This window comes from Cydia splendana, chromosome 14 (assembly GCF_910591565.1).
Source record: "Cydia splendana chromosome 14, ilCydSple1.2, whole genome shotgun sequence".
In the NCBI taxonomy this organism is placed as follows: domain Eukaryota; kingdom Metazoa; phylum Arthropoda; class Insecta; order Lepidoptera; family Tortricidae; genus Cydia; species Cydia splendana.
In genome coordinates, this window is record NC_085973.1 from 14,524,911 (window position 1) to 14,542,763 (window position 17,853).

The 17,853-nt window shown below is 41.8% G+C and overlaps 1 protein-coding gene across 2 annotated transcripts in view; it reads right to left on the bottom strand.

Moving 5' to 3' along the window:
• LOC134796745 (visual system homeobox 2-like) overlaps positions 1-17,853 on the bottom strand; it is a 154,186-nt gene that overhangs the window by 57,586 nt on the left and 78,747 nt on the right. For both annotated transcript variants that reach the window (XM_063768943.1, XM_063768942.1), the window contains 2 exons: positions 17,458-17,548; positions 14,874-15,000 (listed from right to left, as the gene is read on the bottom strand). In XM_063768943.1, coding sequence (XP_063625013.1) covers positions 14,874-15,000; positions 17,458-17,548 — 218 coding nt within the window. The remainder of the gene's footprint in view (positions 1-14,873; positions 15,001-17,457; positions 17,549-17,853) is intronic.

Below are 17,853 nucleotides of genomic sequence, written 5' to 3' on the forward strand. Positions count from 1 at the left end.
GAAATTCCAATTTGGACAAAAATATAATGTATGTAATTTTCCACTGAGTTTCGAAAATTCGATAAGTTTTTGTTACTCGGAGAAACATTTTTGGGACATACATAATTCATAGAACTCTATTTATTCACCAAATTATATCGAAATCTGACAACAAAAGAAATACCGGCACATAAGCAACTGACCTGTTTTTATTATGAATGAATTTATTTTACCAGTATTTAATTAGATAGGTATTTATTGGAGGTGCTTAGGCCCGTTTCTCAAAAACTTGTAACTTGTAATACAAGTGGAAGTCCCTTTCTAACAAAAGCTGTCAAAAAGTGACATCCGCTTGTATTACAAGTTACAAGCTTTTGAGAAACGGGCCCCTGGTGTTTATTGTAGGTAAGTGGCACTCGCTAGTCGCTATCAGTTAAAATAAAACCTTATCGTAATAACGGATTGAAGTGAACCATTTTTAGCTTTTTTACATGTAAATATTCCAATTATAATATTGCGCAATTTTTATACTTTATTTGTATTTCTGAGTCAGAAATTTTGACCGTATTTACAGGCTAAAAGATTAAGAACGATGTATCAGATTGCTTTTAGAAAATATAAAGAAATACATAAATATTAGTTTTTATTGTGAACTTTCCGGAAAATTTCAAAACATAATATTATAAAAATTATAGTATAACAGAATAACGACGTCTACATATATATTATTGTTTATGGATAGAATTTAAAAAGGCCAATCACAGTATAAGTATTTTTACTTGAAGAGAAAATAACTTCCAAAGTCTAACATATCAGAGGGAGGAACCATTTTTTTTCCAAACACAACCATGAGGTAATTTCATTTGTCCTGCGTACTTAATACTTATCCTACCAAACCCTCGAGCCGTGGTGTCACTAGTGGCGGGGGTGAGGGTGGGACGTATGCAAATGAAGACGTCCTAACAGATTCGCAGTTTCATTGCGTTTATTAGGCGGTCGATACGGTTACGTGGTTATTCTATTTTAAGGAAACGTAAATAACACTTAAACATTGGAGGCTTTTACAGTTATTAAATTATTAGGCGATGAGTATGCAATGCAATGTTATTGTTTCAATTTGTAGGGTGCGTTTCGTGATATGCCTAGGAAATACATGAGTGAGATATTCAGGGTTTTACGATCGGCCACCGACATACATACAGTCAATTGGTGTGGTGGGTCCTTAAAATAGAGATCAGCAAAAGCCTACTACTCTGAAAGACTATAGCAGCCTTAAAATTTAAAAGTAGCATAATCAACGGTCACACTTATGAAATTTTCGGTAGGTATACCTAATAAAATGAATTGACGGCTCCAAGACTGTTCTGCTGCCTTTATTTTTGTAAATATTATGTAAACCTGTGTTGTGTACAATAAAGAGTTTACTACTACTACTACTACTCATATCAAAACAGGTTCATGGGTTTCCTCAGTACCCTAAACAGCGATTTGCAAGTGGAAATATCGATGCATGTTGTGCATCTCAAGGCTTTTGGGCGCTAGCGAAGCTGAATAATGCTGTAAAGAGCCCAAATCGGTCTACAATTTAGACGTTCAAAATGTTCAAATCTCTAGACATATTTAATTACACAAACGGGTCTACCGCGATATAATTTCATTGTTTTTACCTTTAATTCCGACGTTTCAGCTGGGTTGCACCAGCTGTGGTCACGGAAAGACTGACGTCCCAACAAATGTCAACGGAGATATTAATAAAACAACACTAAACTACCCGAAATTAGTTTATAAAAATGTAATTATCGTCTACTTGGGGACCAGTGATTCAAATGTTGAAACCAGCGGATATATCTTCGGACCAGTGTACGGATACTGTGAGTGTTGCGTGTCGTGCCGTGGACAATAAACATTAAACTTTAACGGGTAGCTGCAATTTCTTTGTCTACCCCGAACATTTGAATCACTGGTCCCCAAGTAGACGATAATTAATACATTTTTATAAACTAATTTCGGGTAGTTTAGTGTTGTTTTTATTAATACCTCCGTTGAAATTTGTTGGGACGTCAGTCTTTCCGTGACCACAGCTGGTGCAACTTAGCTGAAACGTCGGAATTAAAGGTAAAAACAATGAAATTATATCGCGGTAGACCCGTTTGTGTAATTAAATATGTGTACAAAACGCGAGAGTTTAAAGTATTAAATCTCTAGACGTCTAGCTGAACAGCTTGTGGTTAATTGAGCTGAAATATCTGGGCACTCATATGTATAGTCCGACAAAAAATTGTAGAAAATTATTGAGGGCGCCCCTTCCTACGTAACTGTCACATTTTTGACGTAAAATGCTTAAACATGACAACAATTCAGTATGGATTTTTTTAGTTCCATTTTATTTAATTTCTAGGTAGGTACTATTTTATGTCGCACTATAGTACGGGTATTATTGGTTGTTGAAGTGTTTTGATATTGTAAATAATACCTAAAGCTTATTTAAATTAGGTAGTACAGGTACTACCTACCTTGCATAGGTCTATGCAAGAGCAAGATCAACAAGATTTGAGAAGAAGAGGATCGGGCTGTCAAGAGGGCGTTCTTGGGACGACCGACTGGTAGCCGTCCGGTGGGTCGGCCCAGGTATTGCTGGGAAGACAGTGTGACGGCGGATCTGCTTCAGCTTCGCGTCTGTAACTGGCAGGAAGTTGCGCAGGATCGGGACAGGTGGCACGCTCTCGTTTAGCAGGCCAAAATTCTTTTTGGATCGCTGGGCCAAAATAGTTAGTTATGCAAGAACAAGTAAATTCCAAAAAGGTCGATAAATTTGAACTTCGGTTTGTCAATGGTTGAGGGTTCAATTAAGTCTGACGCCTACTAGGGATGTTTTAGGCATTTGTTTCATTATCTACTTTATACCAAGATAGATACCTACAATGAACACAAATTGCTTAAGACTACCGAAATAATCTATATTTAGGTAAGTACCTATCTACTCAATTGCTTCAGAAAACGCGTATTTACTATAGGTAAGTAAAACATACGAGTAAAACATAATCTTGTAAAACACGTTTGAGAATTAGGTACGCCCCCAATGGTGATTAGTTCTGTGGATCGCTCGTAATTGTAGGAAACTCGATCGCAACCGCCGCCGGTGAACCGAGCTTGCTTCAGGAAATAACTTCATTCCGTCTCGCTATGACAAATGACAAGTCTCTCTGTTGACACTGATTTGTAGTGTAGGTACCTAGTACGAGTAATAGACTGATAGTTGTATGAGAATAGAAGATACCTACTGGTCATACTGGTTATTAAAGGATGACCGGGACACGCCCGAGCCGAGGCGTCCGACATGTCATTTTCTATGACGGCAGATCGCTGATCACGTGGTGCTTTCCCTAGAAAATGAACCGCCGGAAGCTCTAACGTGAGTGAACCTTTATCCGGTGAATCGAAAATTCATGTTTTAAAAAAATGTGAAATATTAAATCCTGTACCTGTATTCGAAGCCTACAAACATAATGAGAGAAGCATTTCCGTTTCCAAATAGTATCAGACATAATTTGACTACATTTTCCGGTATCCCTACCACCCCCTCCACTGCCAGCCTGGCGAGCCAGACATCTTGGATGGAGCTGCTCGTCCCTTGCCTCATTAGCGTTTTGTTTCCCAACGTGAACGGTCGTGGTCTAAGACGTGCCCGTCTTGACCCAGAGAACAAAGTCTTTTTGAATATAAACCGTTCATAACGTATAGTATCATTAAATTTCTTAATTTAATCTTTAGTTCTATTGTGTTCTATAACGGTTATTGCCGTTCGATATTTAAAAAAGTAAAATTTTAACGGTTACATTTCCGGTCTAACGAAATTTTAAGATTGTGCTTTTTGTTTTAATTTGATTTGCTTGCAGCAACAATGAGTGGTCAAGGTAAGGACCCCGTGAGAAATCGATCAAGACAAAGGAATGATTCGGAAAGCTCGAGTTCGTCATCAAGTTCGAGCAGTGATTCGTCTGCAAAGAAAAGACGTCGTCATAAAAGGCGGAATCAATATTCAAACAATGAGGTGAAAAAACTGGCAAAGGAGGTAAGCGAGTTGCGTAAATTGTTTTGCCGTCCTGTTAGCAGCACTCCAAACTACCCGCCAGCCGATAATTTAAATTTTATCGATCATGATGTTAGTGGCGATTTGTATGACGACGTGTTGGCCGATGCTAATGTTGGTAATGATATTGTTGTCGATCAACAAGTTGCCGCGGACGCCCCTGCCCAGTCAAAGTTTTCTATAAATTTAGAAACTAGCGTAAAAGCACCTGCAATTCCAAAAACACCCGATAGTTATCTCGAAGCTTTGCAAAAATTAAATCGTTTTACTAATAAAACGTGGACCGATGTGCGTTATCTGGATGTTCAAAAACTGTACACGCATTCTCCCGGTTTTGTGGAGTTAGAAACCAATGAGGAAGTGCTAGCTTATGATACATCTAAATCATTGTCACATACAGAGCGATCGTACGCTGCGCTTACTTTTGCGTTGTTAAAGCAAAAAGAAACGATTGAGAACAATATTCGTGAATTCCTTGACTGGGCACAGGGCTATAGTCAATTGACGTTTGCATCAATCAAAGAAAAACTAGAAGGACTTTTCGATACAGGTGAGTTTCATAAGGTGTCCGTTGATGCTTTACAACTTGTGTGCGGTCACCGAGCTGATATAGTTGAACAGAGAAGGGACTTGATACTGCGGGCAGTGCGGGACCCGCTCGACAAGTCCAATTTACGGAAAATTCCACCTGCTGCTACCAACCTGTTTGATCCTCAACCTTTCGCAGCCGCACTCGAGAAGGCTGGAGGCGTTCGCAAGGCTTTTTGGCCTAAACCAAGGTCATCCACCAGTGCCCCTGCTGCGCAAGCAGGTAGCAGTGGAAATGTGCATCGCCCCGCGCAGGGGTCCTTTGCTGCTAATATGCCTGCGCAAGGCTATCAATATTCAAGTAAGAGGCGTGGCCCTCCTCAATACACACCCGCGCAGGGTATGTGCAGTCATTATCCCACGCAGGGACCAGGTCCCAGCAACTGCCAACATTGTCCTGCGCAAGGAACAAACAATGGTGGGGATCAGAGGGCAAATCAACGCCGCGATAACACCACTTATCGTCCCCGAAACTGGCGACCTAATAGGAACGGGCGCGACACCCGTGGCAATAAGCGGAGCGCATCCCCTTCGTACAAGGATAAATCTAATAAGCGAAGGCGCTTTTGACTCGAGGCCCTTCCAAGCAGGACAGCTCCAACGTTTTTACAAAAAATGGAAAGATCTACAAGCACCGCCTTTCATTTTAAAAATAATTCAGGGTTATCGCATACCCTTTTTAACAAAACCGCCTCTCATAGCACCGCTTCAAAACGAGAACTATGCAACACAGGCATCGCCGGAAATGTCTGCGGTGATTCAGGAATTGAAAGATCAGGGCGCCTTGGAGGCAGCCACCACGAGTCCAAGCTTTTTATCAACAATGTTTCTGGTGGAAAAGGGGGATGGCTCCAAGAGGCCCATTTTCAACCTTCGGGCCCTGAATTTCTACGTCCGAACCGAATCGTTCCGCCTGATAAATGTTGTCAAAATACAGGATTTTGTACAAAGCAGGGACTGGCTTGCAAAGATAGACCTGTCTCAAGCATATTTTCATATCCCGATTGTGAAGAGTCATCGGAGGTTCTTGCGCCTTGTTTACCAAAACCAGCTGCTGCAGATGACGTGTCTCGCATTTGGCTTGAGTTCGGCACCAAAAGTTTTCGCTTCAGTTACAAATTGGATCGCTCAAGTACTGAGAGAGCGTGGATTGAGAATCCTAGTTTATCTGGACGATTTTTTAATAGCTCACCAGGATCCACATACTCTCCAGATCCACATAAACATGGCGACGCAACTGCTACAAGAACTAGGATGGCAGATCAATTGGGAAAAATCCATCTTAAGTCCCAGGACACGCCTCGAGTACTTGGGTATAATATGGGATCCATGGACAGACCAGAAGAGTCTTCCCGAAAAGAAAGTTCTCAAAATATTGAGGTTCATAACAAAGCTTGTTCACCAACAGGCTGCGAATCTCAAAGAACTGCAATCCTTAGCAGGGATGCTGAACTTTGCAAGCTTCGTAGTACCGAGAGGTCGCCTAAACTTTCGTCTCATACAGAAGAGAGTCAACCAGCTTCTGTGTCAAAACCCGAAGAAGCGGGTTTTGCTCCCCAGCGAAATATTGTCCGAATTGGACTGGTGGAAGGCCAATTGTCGGAACACATCACCTATGCAGATCCCTCCACCAACGCATTATTTGACAACCGACGCATCGGATGTCGCATGGGGAGGAAAATTGAACAATGCGCACTTCTCGGGTCTTTGGACTGCAGCCGAGAAGAAATTACACTGCAACCAAAAAGAACTACTGACTATTCTCAAAATTCTGCAGCTAAATCAGTGTCAAGATCTATACGACGCTTCACTTTTGATTCAGAGCGACAACCGGACTGTGGTAGCATATCTGAGAAACGAAGGCGGTACTCGGTCGGACATGCTTATGACCTTAACCTACAAGATATACCAGTTTCTGGATATGTTTCGCATTCAGTTACGTATCTACCATCTTCCAGGAATATACAATGTCGAAGCCGACCACCTTTCAAGGCTCAAGGTACTCCCCGAGTGGCATCTGCTACCAAAAGCCACGTCACCAATCTTCCGCAAGTGGGGAACTCCTCAAATCGACCTGTTTGCGTCCCGGACGGCGCATGTTGTAGCGGCGTACTGTTCACTGGATCAGACCGACAATCAGGCGCTATTTTGCGACGCTCTGAGCCTAACGTGGAGTTTCAAACTAGCATGGGTCTTTCCACCCCCATGTTTGATACCCAAAATCCTACACCACCTAAATCAGGCCAAAGGAGTGTACCTAATGGTAGTCCCCAGGTGGGAGAGAGTCTTTTGGCGCGCGGATCTGAAGAGTCGAGCCGTGGGCCCCCCACACACGATATGGAACCTGAAAGACGTGCTAGTCGATGTCGCCACCGGTCTTCCTCCGCCGAAAGTAGATCAAATGACTCTGGAGGTCTGGAAGTGTGGGGGTGGTCGAGGGACCTAGAAAGCTGGTCTAGAGATCAAAAGTCCTTGCTATTGTCGGGTTGGCGTCCTTCAACTATAAAAACATATTCGGTTGCTTGGAATAGATGGTGCCGCTGGGCTCAAGAAAATAATATCGATTATTCCGCACCTTCTGGGTCACAACTAGCCCGCTATTTATCGGACTTGTTTCAAAAAGAGGGCCTTGCATACAGTACGATTTTAGTGCATAAGTCAGTGGTGTCGTCGCTATGTAACGTTAATAGCTCGGAAGCACTAAGTTCGCACAAACTTGTTAAGCAAGTTCTGAAAGCTATAGCCCTGCAAAAGCCTAGAGATCCAAAACCACCCATATGGGATGTTTCAAATTTAGTGTCCTTTATGGCTTCTAGGCATATCAAATCCAATAATTTTTTCGATGTGGCTAGACAGACGGCCACTTTGTTGTTATTATGCTCGGGTAGAAGGGTCCATGACCTTACACTCTTATCAATAGACCCCGAACACATGATTGAATCCGAAGACTGCATCACCTTCTGGCCTCGGTTCGGGTCTAAGACTGACTCTGCAGATCATAGACAGTCAGGTTGGAAGCTTCTTAGTAACACACAGTGCTCTGCCGTCAACCCAGTTTTTTGGATAAAACGACTAATAGAACTGTCACAACAAAGACGTCTTGCTTGTAAGAGTCAAAATCTGTTTCTTACTGTAAATAATGCTCCAAAGGCCGCTTCACGGACTGTAATAGCCGGTTGGGTAAAGAGTTTATTACGTGACGCCGGCATTAAGGCTACACCAGGGAGTGTTCGTGCAGCAGTAGCCTCCAAGAATTGGTTAGAGAATTTTCCAATAGATAAAATTCTAGAACAAGGAAATTGGCGTTCAGGAGACACATTTAGATTGTTTTATCGTCGAGAAATAATGAAATCAAATCATCCATCACGTGACGAAAATATTGTCAATTTAAGCAATTTGTTTAATTGTTCATGATCATATCATAACGCTTTATGATTTATATCCACAGGAAATTATTTATGTGTGAAAAGTAATTTGTGCCTATTAAATTACAATAACTAAATAAATAAAAAATGTTCTATTGATTACACAATGGTTTAAATTATGTCACCCTACCACTACCTAGAGCTTGCAATTTTATATACCCATTGGTATATAATGATTGTAATGGGTTTCGCAAACCAGTGTCCTTCTAGCTAACTTGTCATCACATTAGCGTTTTACCTTCACTGCCAGGCGATAACAAACACGTCTCATTATGTTTGTAGGCTTCGAATACAGGTACAGGATTTAATAAAGGCGTTTTACCTTACAATAAAACGCTTATTAAATACTTACCTTATTCGAAGCCTACAAAATAAGTCCTGCCTGGCGCATACTGAGCCGCAATGAGGCAAGGGACGAGCAGCTCCATCCAAGATGTCTGGCTCGCCAGGCTGGCAGTGGAGGGGGTGGTAGGGATACCGGAAAATGTAGTCAAATTATGTCTGATACTATTTGGAAACGGAAATGCTTCTCTCATTATGTTTGTAGGCTTCGAATAAGGTAAGTATTTAATAAGCGTTTTATTGTAAGGTAAAACGCCTTTATTATTGTTCTCCTACGGAGTTGAATTAAAACAAATAACACACCGAGCCCAGTGCCCGGACTGACCCTCGCCCGATTACTGGTCTTGTGACGTGTACACCCTACACAAGTATAAGTACGTCGCAAGACGAAGTCATTCCCACCGACACCCGACGCAAAAGAACAACACACGTACACACGACCTACAAATGTGTGCACACGTCACGGAAAACCGACGCAAAAAGACGACCCAAGACAAAAACCGGCCGCCATGCCGCTAAGAAGGGCGGAGCTAATAAAACAACTCTCGCACACACCGGCGCGCCAAGCGCTCAAACAACCTACTTAAATATAAACCTTATGTTAAGTAGTTTTGGGTTGAGATTTGATTGAGGGTGTGTTTTAGTTGGGACGTTTTGGTGTGCCGCGGGGGGGTAGAAGTGGCCAATCAGGGCGCGGTTGCCATGGCTACGGTTGCGCGGCCGGCGCACAGATGGCGCTGTGCGATAATTAATTTGGCGTGTATTGAACATTTCAATCGAGACGGCTTTGTCTGGCGTTAATTGATTCGTGTCTCGAATCGGACGAGCGTGCTTACCGATCGGTAATCCGTAATCGATTAGTTATTGGACAGGCGTTCTAGGATCTGAATTGGAGAATTCTATAAAAGCCGGACTCTGTTTACCTGAAGCATATGATTTATGCATGAATAGACTACGTATTGGGAATTGTTGCTATCGCTTAAGTAGGTAGGTGAATATTGTGACATGTCTTTTTAATAGGTAGTACCTAGGTACCTAAATACCCACATTTCAATACCAGATGTATTCCATAGGTATAAGAGCATGTAAAAAAAATATACCCTATTTGTTAAAAGCATAATTTTTTTGCCAACACTGACGTTATTGTCGCTGCCGTTTTCCAAGATACAAATCGTAATTTCATTTAAAATTGTCGAAATGTCACTAGGAACTGAAACTCCCTCGCTGGCCAATTGAAAACACATTAGATATACTCGTAGGTATGTACCTATTTGAGCTTGAATTCTCGAAATCGGTTTGAAAGATTTGGATGAAATTTATAGTAGGTAATTTGAGGGTCAAAGTGTATTTTTCCGATTTTCGCGCATTCATAAGAAATGCCCGCTATCTTAGTACCTACAAGTGGATACGAAGATCGAAGTAAGTAAATATCCCAGGAAATTTTCTCTAGAATTTTCCAACTTAGAATAACAAATAGATAGGATAGCTATAGGTATTACATGTATTATAGCAACATGTAAGTTACCCCGCGTCACGGGGTACGTTTGATTGCATAACGATCTATTTATTACGGGACCCCGGGAAACCTAATCCCCAGCCGGCCATTATAACGAAAATTCAACCATCATTCATAACTACCCCAAGCAACACAAAAACAAACTTTAACCCAAAGAAACATGCTTCAAAATCGGTTAACAGCAAGAAAGTTTTCCTTTCCAAGAAAATTAAGTGGCAATCAGCCTTATGCTTTTAGATTAGGGTCTAGTTTGGTTTGTAAGGTTAGGAATGAAATTTTCATAAATGCGGTGGGGGTGCCGGGTGGTTGGGGGGGCATGTAACGGACGGGAACTAGGGGCTCTAATTAAAATAGCATTTACAAGAATAAACGGATTGAAACTAACAGGGAAGTGGAAACTTTACCTACAGGAATTGGTTTTAAGAATATAGTTGTCTCGAAGATCGCGAAATTTTTGCGTCGACTAAGGTACAGATGTAGTGCATAATTGTTTTTTTTATTTATTGCAAACATGCTATTTTTATAGATATTACAATGTCTGGGTAGTTCCACATGGACCCTGTGAGGGCATAGCAATATTACATGCTTAAGATCTAATCTTAAATCTATGTGTATAAATAATATGAAAGTAAGTCAAGTTTTTATATGAAAGTCGAATTGAATCAGTTAATTGTCAGTATGTGTATTCAATACAAATTGGCAACGGATTAATTACTTAGTGATGTCAAGTAAATGAGTATAAAAATAATGAGAATGTAGATTTAATGCAATGAATTAATGCAGTTTCCAACGTATTTTCTCGGAGACGTTCGTATTTGTCATGCTATTTCAGTCAAACTCAGTACTTTTTGTATCGAGACTGACTGAAATAGACACGTTCGTACGTTTCCGAGAAAATACGATGGAAAATAATTATGCACTACTTACATCTGTAACTTAGGTAGATAACATATACATATAGAGACATATCTTATACTATAATTTTGAAGCGTAGTTTGATCCGTTACTTTTGATGCTATCTCTACCTACACTTATAAATACATTTATATACAATGAAAATAACTATCTAGTAAAGTAGGTACCTAGGTAAGGTTATAAAATATTAATCTTATGTCTCACACAAAAATCCTAAGATTTCGGACAGGAATAACCTAGATTTTGGCCACGCTAATATTTGCCTCAGCTTACGACGTAGTCTAACTTAGCTAAGTAAGAACTTAGTAGGAACTTAGTAGTAGAAGAGTGGCAAGAGCCACTCTTGGCGGAGACTACCGACGTGAGGCCGTACCCTTCTTCACGTAAAACTTGGCGGGCGACTTAGCATGGAGACTACGAGTACTAGCTTTCAATTATTTACACCTAAGATTTAACTCAAAGCAAATTAATAATCGCATAAAAAATACTACTCTATTTCTACTTCTATAATTGTCGTAAGATTTAATTTCACATGACGTAATTGTTTTTTTACCACACGTTAAGCTATTGTGCAGATATCGACGAATTACCGCACAATGGTAATCAATCACTCGCAAATCGCTTCCTTCCGCGAATCTGGCGCAGCTCGTGTTGCTACGGTGTCGGGTGACGGTCTACTAGTGTGACTACGCTGTGTGTAGAGTAAGGATAGTCCTTGTTTTACGGTTTTTTAGATATAGTCGCAAAATATCCAAGTATCGATATACTAGACATAGACATAGACATAGACATCATTTATTGGTAATAAGGCATTACAAGTCACAATTTTCAAACATATTTCTATACATCTTACATCTATTATTTACACCATATTGTTGTATTACACTATATGTATTACACTTGTGTATTACACTACTTTTTATAGTCTAAAAATTCTTTAAAACTGTAAAAGCTTTGCTTGACTAGCCAGTTTTTAAGCCTTTTTTTAAAGGAACTAAGCGATACCGCTTCTGTGATGGAGATTGGCAGCTTGTTGTATACTACCGGACCAGTAACATGCATAGTCTTTCCGGTTTTTTTTAATTTATGGGAAATTGTTTTTAACAAGTGCGCGTTTCGGGTGACCCAGGCAGATCCATCGCGTCGCCTGCCGTACTGCGACATGTTTTCCCTAGCAAATACAGCTATTTGAAAAATTAATAGAGACGTACGGTAGTGTTAGGATCCCGAGTGCTATAAAGTGTGGTCTAGCGCTGTCGTCGTATCTAGCGCGGGCTAGTGTGCGCACGGCGCGTTTTTGTAGTCGAAACACGCGCTGCCATTCCGCAGCTGGTCCCCAGAACTCTAAACCGTATTGAACAATCGCTTGTATACTCGCGAAGTAACATGTGCGCACCGCTTGGCTATGTTACTATGTAAGGTTTGGCTTAACCTCGACAGTGCAAAACAGGCTTTGCCAAGCTTGCCACATACCGCGCTTATCTGTGTTTCCCACGTCAGACCCTGGTCGAGTTGGAAGCCCAAGAATGTCGTGGTTGCCACCTGGTTGATGGTAGTATCTTGGTGGTGTATGTTTAACGGACGTCGTTTCCTGCCTGATATATCAAACTGTATAAATTGAGTTTTTGTTAGGTTTAACAGCAGTCCGTTTATGGTACACCAGTTAAGAATCTGCTGGGCTGTGACATTTAGTTGGACGTCCAACTGGTCCAGGTTCTCCGCGGTTACAACGGCTGCTACGTCGTCCGCGTACATGAACACTTCGCCGACGTTGACAGCATCCGGCTATACTATTAGGGCTGATTTAGACGGCGCGCGAACTCCCATGCGATTTTAGTTACATTGCGGACTGATGGTTACGTCCAATTCGACCGACCGCTCAAAAACCGCAATGTAATGAAACTCGCATGCGAGTTCTCGCATCGTCTAAATGAGCCCTAAGGTATACTGAAGAGTAAGTAGTATGTTTTTTCGCTATCGAGGTCTTATCCTCAACGCAGTCGGCAATTCTCAAAAGCAATATTTTGTGCTTTTTTGTGAATCATTCGCAAATTGCTTCACATCGCAGCGGTAACAGTATGTTATTTTTGGAACTGTTAAAATTGGAATTATTAAAATCGGTAGGTAAAACTCATTAGGTATATTAAAGCGTCTGAAGTAGTAGGTATATTTTGTGCTGTCTAGGTCTTGAACCTCATCGTACTCGTCAATGTTGTGCTTTTAGATTATAGATATCAGTTTAAATAATACGCTGTTAGGTACCCATGTACAAGATACAAGATATTGACGACCGGTCTGGTCTAGTGGATAGTGACCCTGTCTGCTAAGCCGATGGTCCTGGGTTCGAATCCCAGTAAGGGCATTTATTTGTGTGATGAACACTAATATTTGTTCCTGAGTCATGGTTGTTTTCTATGTATATAAGTATGTATTTATCTATACAAGTATGTATATCGTCGCCTAGTACCCATAGTACAAGCTTTGCTTAGTTTGGGGCTAGGTTTGATCTGTGTAAGATGTCCCCTAATATTTATTTTATTTATTTATTTTATTTATTCATAAACAATGTCAATTGTGTTTGAATACAGTCAATTGTGTTTGAATACAGGTAGGTAACTGTATAAGACTTTTTTTACTTATTTAGAGTAAGTAAGACTTAGCTACGTCTTAGTAACATCATGTACACCCTACCTAAAGGAGGTTGGCAATGGGCCGTTCGTTGGCGCAACAAAATCACGCGTTATCACAAAAACTCACCCTCGAGCTACCCTCGACAAAAACCGCCTCAGGTTACCTTTATCCTCGATCGACGTTACGTCGATGCCATTGTTAAAAACGGATTGTTGACAGCTTTAATATGCTTTGGATTTGTGGCTCGAGTGTTCGGAGATTGTGTTTAGGACGATCATGACTGTATCGATTAGTATGAGATGTTAATCCGGCATGTTATAGTCCAAGTTCAATCACACATTCGTGCGAATGTGGGATAAAATAAAGCAATGAACGCGAATATGTATCTGAACGCAGAAAAAATGGATATCTCGCTATTCACCTCGTCATTTGGATCGCCACGTGTGTAACATGGCAAACCTGCATGTACAGCCACCGCGCGCACTGGCCGGTTGGAAATAAAAAACTAAGGGTTTCGCCGTCTTTTGTTTTTTCTTCGTAAATTTTTCCTTTGGAAATGTTTTCGGATATAGCACAATTCTGTAATTATTATTTTAATGCGACTGTATGGTTATAATTAGTGATAAAGTTTAATACTAGGGCTGCCACTAATGCAGGTAAAGTTTGTATAATTGTATATATAGCATTAAGTTTAGGTTTATGTTGAAATTAAACCTAATCCAAGTCTTATTTGTACGAAATGTACGTCACTGGTTCTCGTAACGGAATAAGGCTTGGGTTAGGTTTCGACTACAAGTCTAAGAACGTACGATTGTTCCAGCCCTTCCTTCTACCTTTAAATTGAAGAGCTACTTATTACTGTTGCTGCTTATTATTTGGACGTTTGCTGCTGAAGCTTTTCTTTACCCACGGACCTCGCTGAGCCTGCGTTGCCAAAGCTGATTCCCGCACCCGCGGCCTAAGTTGATCGTACGGTTCGACAAAGAATGAGATTCAAGAACGTTAAGGCCAGTGACGATATTTTATTGGTTTAGATTCAAGTACTGACAGAAATTAGTTTATTTTATTGTACATATTTTTTAATATTATATTATTTACTATAAAGAACCTAGTTTTCATTTACCGCTTTAGCTAGCCCAACTAACATTGGCGCCCAAATATGTAACTGCAAAATGTGTTAGAAGACCTTGCATTGACGTTAATTATGAGAAGAGTTTAAAAGTCGTTTAAAAAATCTTTCACATAAATTATTGAAAAGTCTTTTACGCCAAGAATTTCTCCTAGGCTTATCAGAGTAAGTCACTGAATTAAACAGTTTCTATAAGCATTCATTTATTTATTTATTTATTTTTGTTTAGAAGAATGGGCAACTTAATGTAAGACTCACCTGTATGCGGTCTTCGGGTAGGTCTGTCTTGAGGGAGAGCATCTCCCGCGCGTACACGTCTGGGTAGTGTGCGTCTTTGAAAGCTTTCTCTAGCTCGTCCAGCTGGTACGATGTGAAGATTGTCCGGCTGCAAAATAAAAACAATCCTTTTAATCATCTATATTTATAAAACGGTTCAAGCTCTGTAGACAACATGCCAATTGCTAACGCTCCATGGCGAACGAAACGCAACTGTCACTGTCACACTAATATGGAAGAGTGATAGAAACGAAGCGATTCGATAGCGAAGCGCAAGCGATTGCCACTTTGGCTAGGCACCTACTACTCTGGATAACCTCCCCTCTAGATCTAGAATCTAGAGCAACGATAAATAATTCTTTGCCGACATCTAGTGGACTTCCAAATCAACCAGGGTATCCTTGACTTGGTTGGTTCAGTTGTAAGTTTTTTACGCTAGTCTCAATGATAAACTGACTTTTGTACTTGTAAAATAGGTATGTCCCTCAGGTCGATACTTCGCGTTTTCTGGCCAAAAACTATTCGTAACGAAGACCTATGGCGTATATGCCGACAAACACCCATTGGCCAAGAAATCGCGACACGGAAATGGAGATGGGTCGGACATACTATTCGAAGAGGGGAAACAAATAACGCAACCATTGCTTTAGGTTGGAAACCGCCGGACGGAAGCCGTGGCCTCGGGCGCCCTGTACACTCTTGGCAGCGGTCCGTCACAAATGAACTACGAGCGGTCGGGTTGAGCTGGGGCGAGGCCAGAAGGGTCGCTGAAGATAGGAAGGAGTGGCGCGAGCTTGTGAAGGCCCTTTGCATCTCTGGGGTGCCATAGGACAACAACAACAACAAAATAGGTATGTATATATGTTACCCACTACTAGCTTCCCAAACTGTTCAATACAGAACTCCAACTATCTGCAGAGGTAAAGTATCTAGGGGTAATACTTGACAACAAACTGAATTGGAGTAATCACCTAAACAGCAAAATTGATAAAGCTACAGTCGCGTTCTGGCAATGTCGTAGAATGGTGGGTAGAACCTGGGGATTAACTCCCAGGCTAACTCTATGGCTTTACCAGGCAGTGATAAGACCAATAATAAGCTACGGTGCGATAGTATGGTGGCCACGCACCAAACTATCCATTGTTGAGGCTAGACTACAACGACTCCAGAGGTTGGCTGTATGGCGACAACGGGCTGCATGAGGACAACACCAACCGCGGCCCTGGAAGCCTTACTGGGCCTCCCGCCGCTGCACCTCTTTATACAACAAGAAGCGCTGGCTGCGGCGGTACGTCTCAAAAAATCTAATCTCTGGGAACCGCCTAGGGTGCCACACACCGAAATCCTCTACGAGGCCATAGGGGCTATTCATAAATTACGTCATTTCAAATTAGGGGGGGGGGGGGTCTGGACATCGGATGACGGTAGCATGAAGTAGGAGGAAATGGGGTCATTTGATGCATGATTTTTGGATGATTATAGGGGGGGGGGGTCCAAAATCGTCAAAAATCGATGACGTAATTTATGGACAGCCCCATAGGTAAGGAACCGCTTATAGAAGCGGTGACTGACAGGATACCCAAGCAGTTCGTCTTAGACAAGAAATACAAAATACAATTACACGAAGAACCCCATGAAGGACTCAACCCAAGGGAGCTGAGAATCTTCACGGACGGATCAAAAACAAGGTCAGGCGCTGGGGTTTTCTCAGAGGACCTAATCATACACATCTCGACACCACTTGGTGCCCATAACACAGTCTTCCAGGCGGAATGTATGGGCATTATAATGGCAGCACACGCAATCGTCTCAAGGGAAGTAATGGACTACCCCATCCGCATACTCTCTGATAGTCGATCAGTACTACAAGCTCTACAAAGTTACACTTTCACTTCAGGGCTAATTTACGAATGTCACAAAGCTCTGTCAGAGGTATGTACCACCAATGGCGTAACTCTGCAGTGGATCAAAGGACACAGCAACTCACGAGGTAACGATGCAGCCGACATCTTGGCGAGAGGAGGCTCGGAACTGAAGGTGGCAGGACCTGAGCCAATCCTCCCTCTGCCATATGCCTGGCTCCGGAACACGCTGCGACACAACACCAAGGTAAAACACCAACAATACTGGTCTAACCTAGGCACCTGCAGGCAGGCGAAGGAAGCCCTCCCGACACTCAACCCCAATCTGTCGCGGAGGCTTCGACAGCTGAAGAGACCACAGCTCCGGCTTATAGCTGGGGCAATAACTAGACACGCCTCATTTAACAAGCACCTATTAACCCTACGTGTTACAGATAGCCCCCTTTGCAGAGCATGCATGGAGGCAGAGGAGACAGCCGCCCACGTCATTCTCGAATGCCCAGGGGTGGCAAAATACCGGGCACAACACCTCGGCTCACCGGGGTCTCTCCCAGAAGTCGTCGGCAACGTCAAGGGTCTGCTAGGCTTCTTGGTAGAGTTGGGTTGGCAAGAATAGTGCCGCCAACCCATCACGCAAAATAGGCGCAATAATATGACGTCGAGTTGCGGAAACCAAGCCCGCGATAACCTATAACCTATGTTACCTGTGTCGGCGTTTTTTCTTCTTCTTCTTCCCGTTGTAGCCCGTGAGGCCGTCGACTGTAAAATCTTTCGCCGCCTCCAGGGACGACACTCCTGTCGACAAATACAATTCTTTTTACTTCGTTTACAACTGAAATTAGTTACTCAAGATTCATTATAGTGTAAATAACATTATTTGCGGTATTTGACGTCTGTCACTCACAACAGCAATACTACGTAAAATGTTTTGCACATCGAAATCACAAAGGAAAACAACTGCACTGCGAACGTTTACGTTCTACGTCTTTTTTTTTTAATTTTAGGGTTGGCCGGACACCACCGTTATGAATCGGTAGTCGTCTAAGTAAATCGATATGAATTTTTCATTTTTCTTTTAATAAAAATAAGGAAAAGGTGGA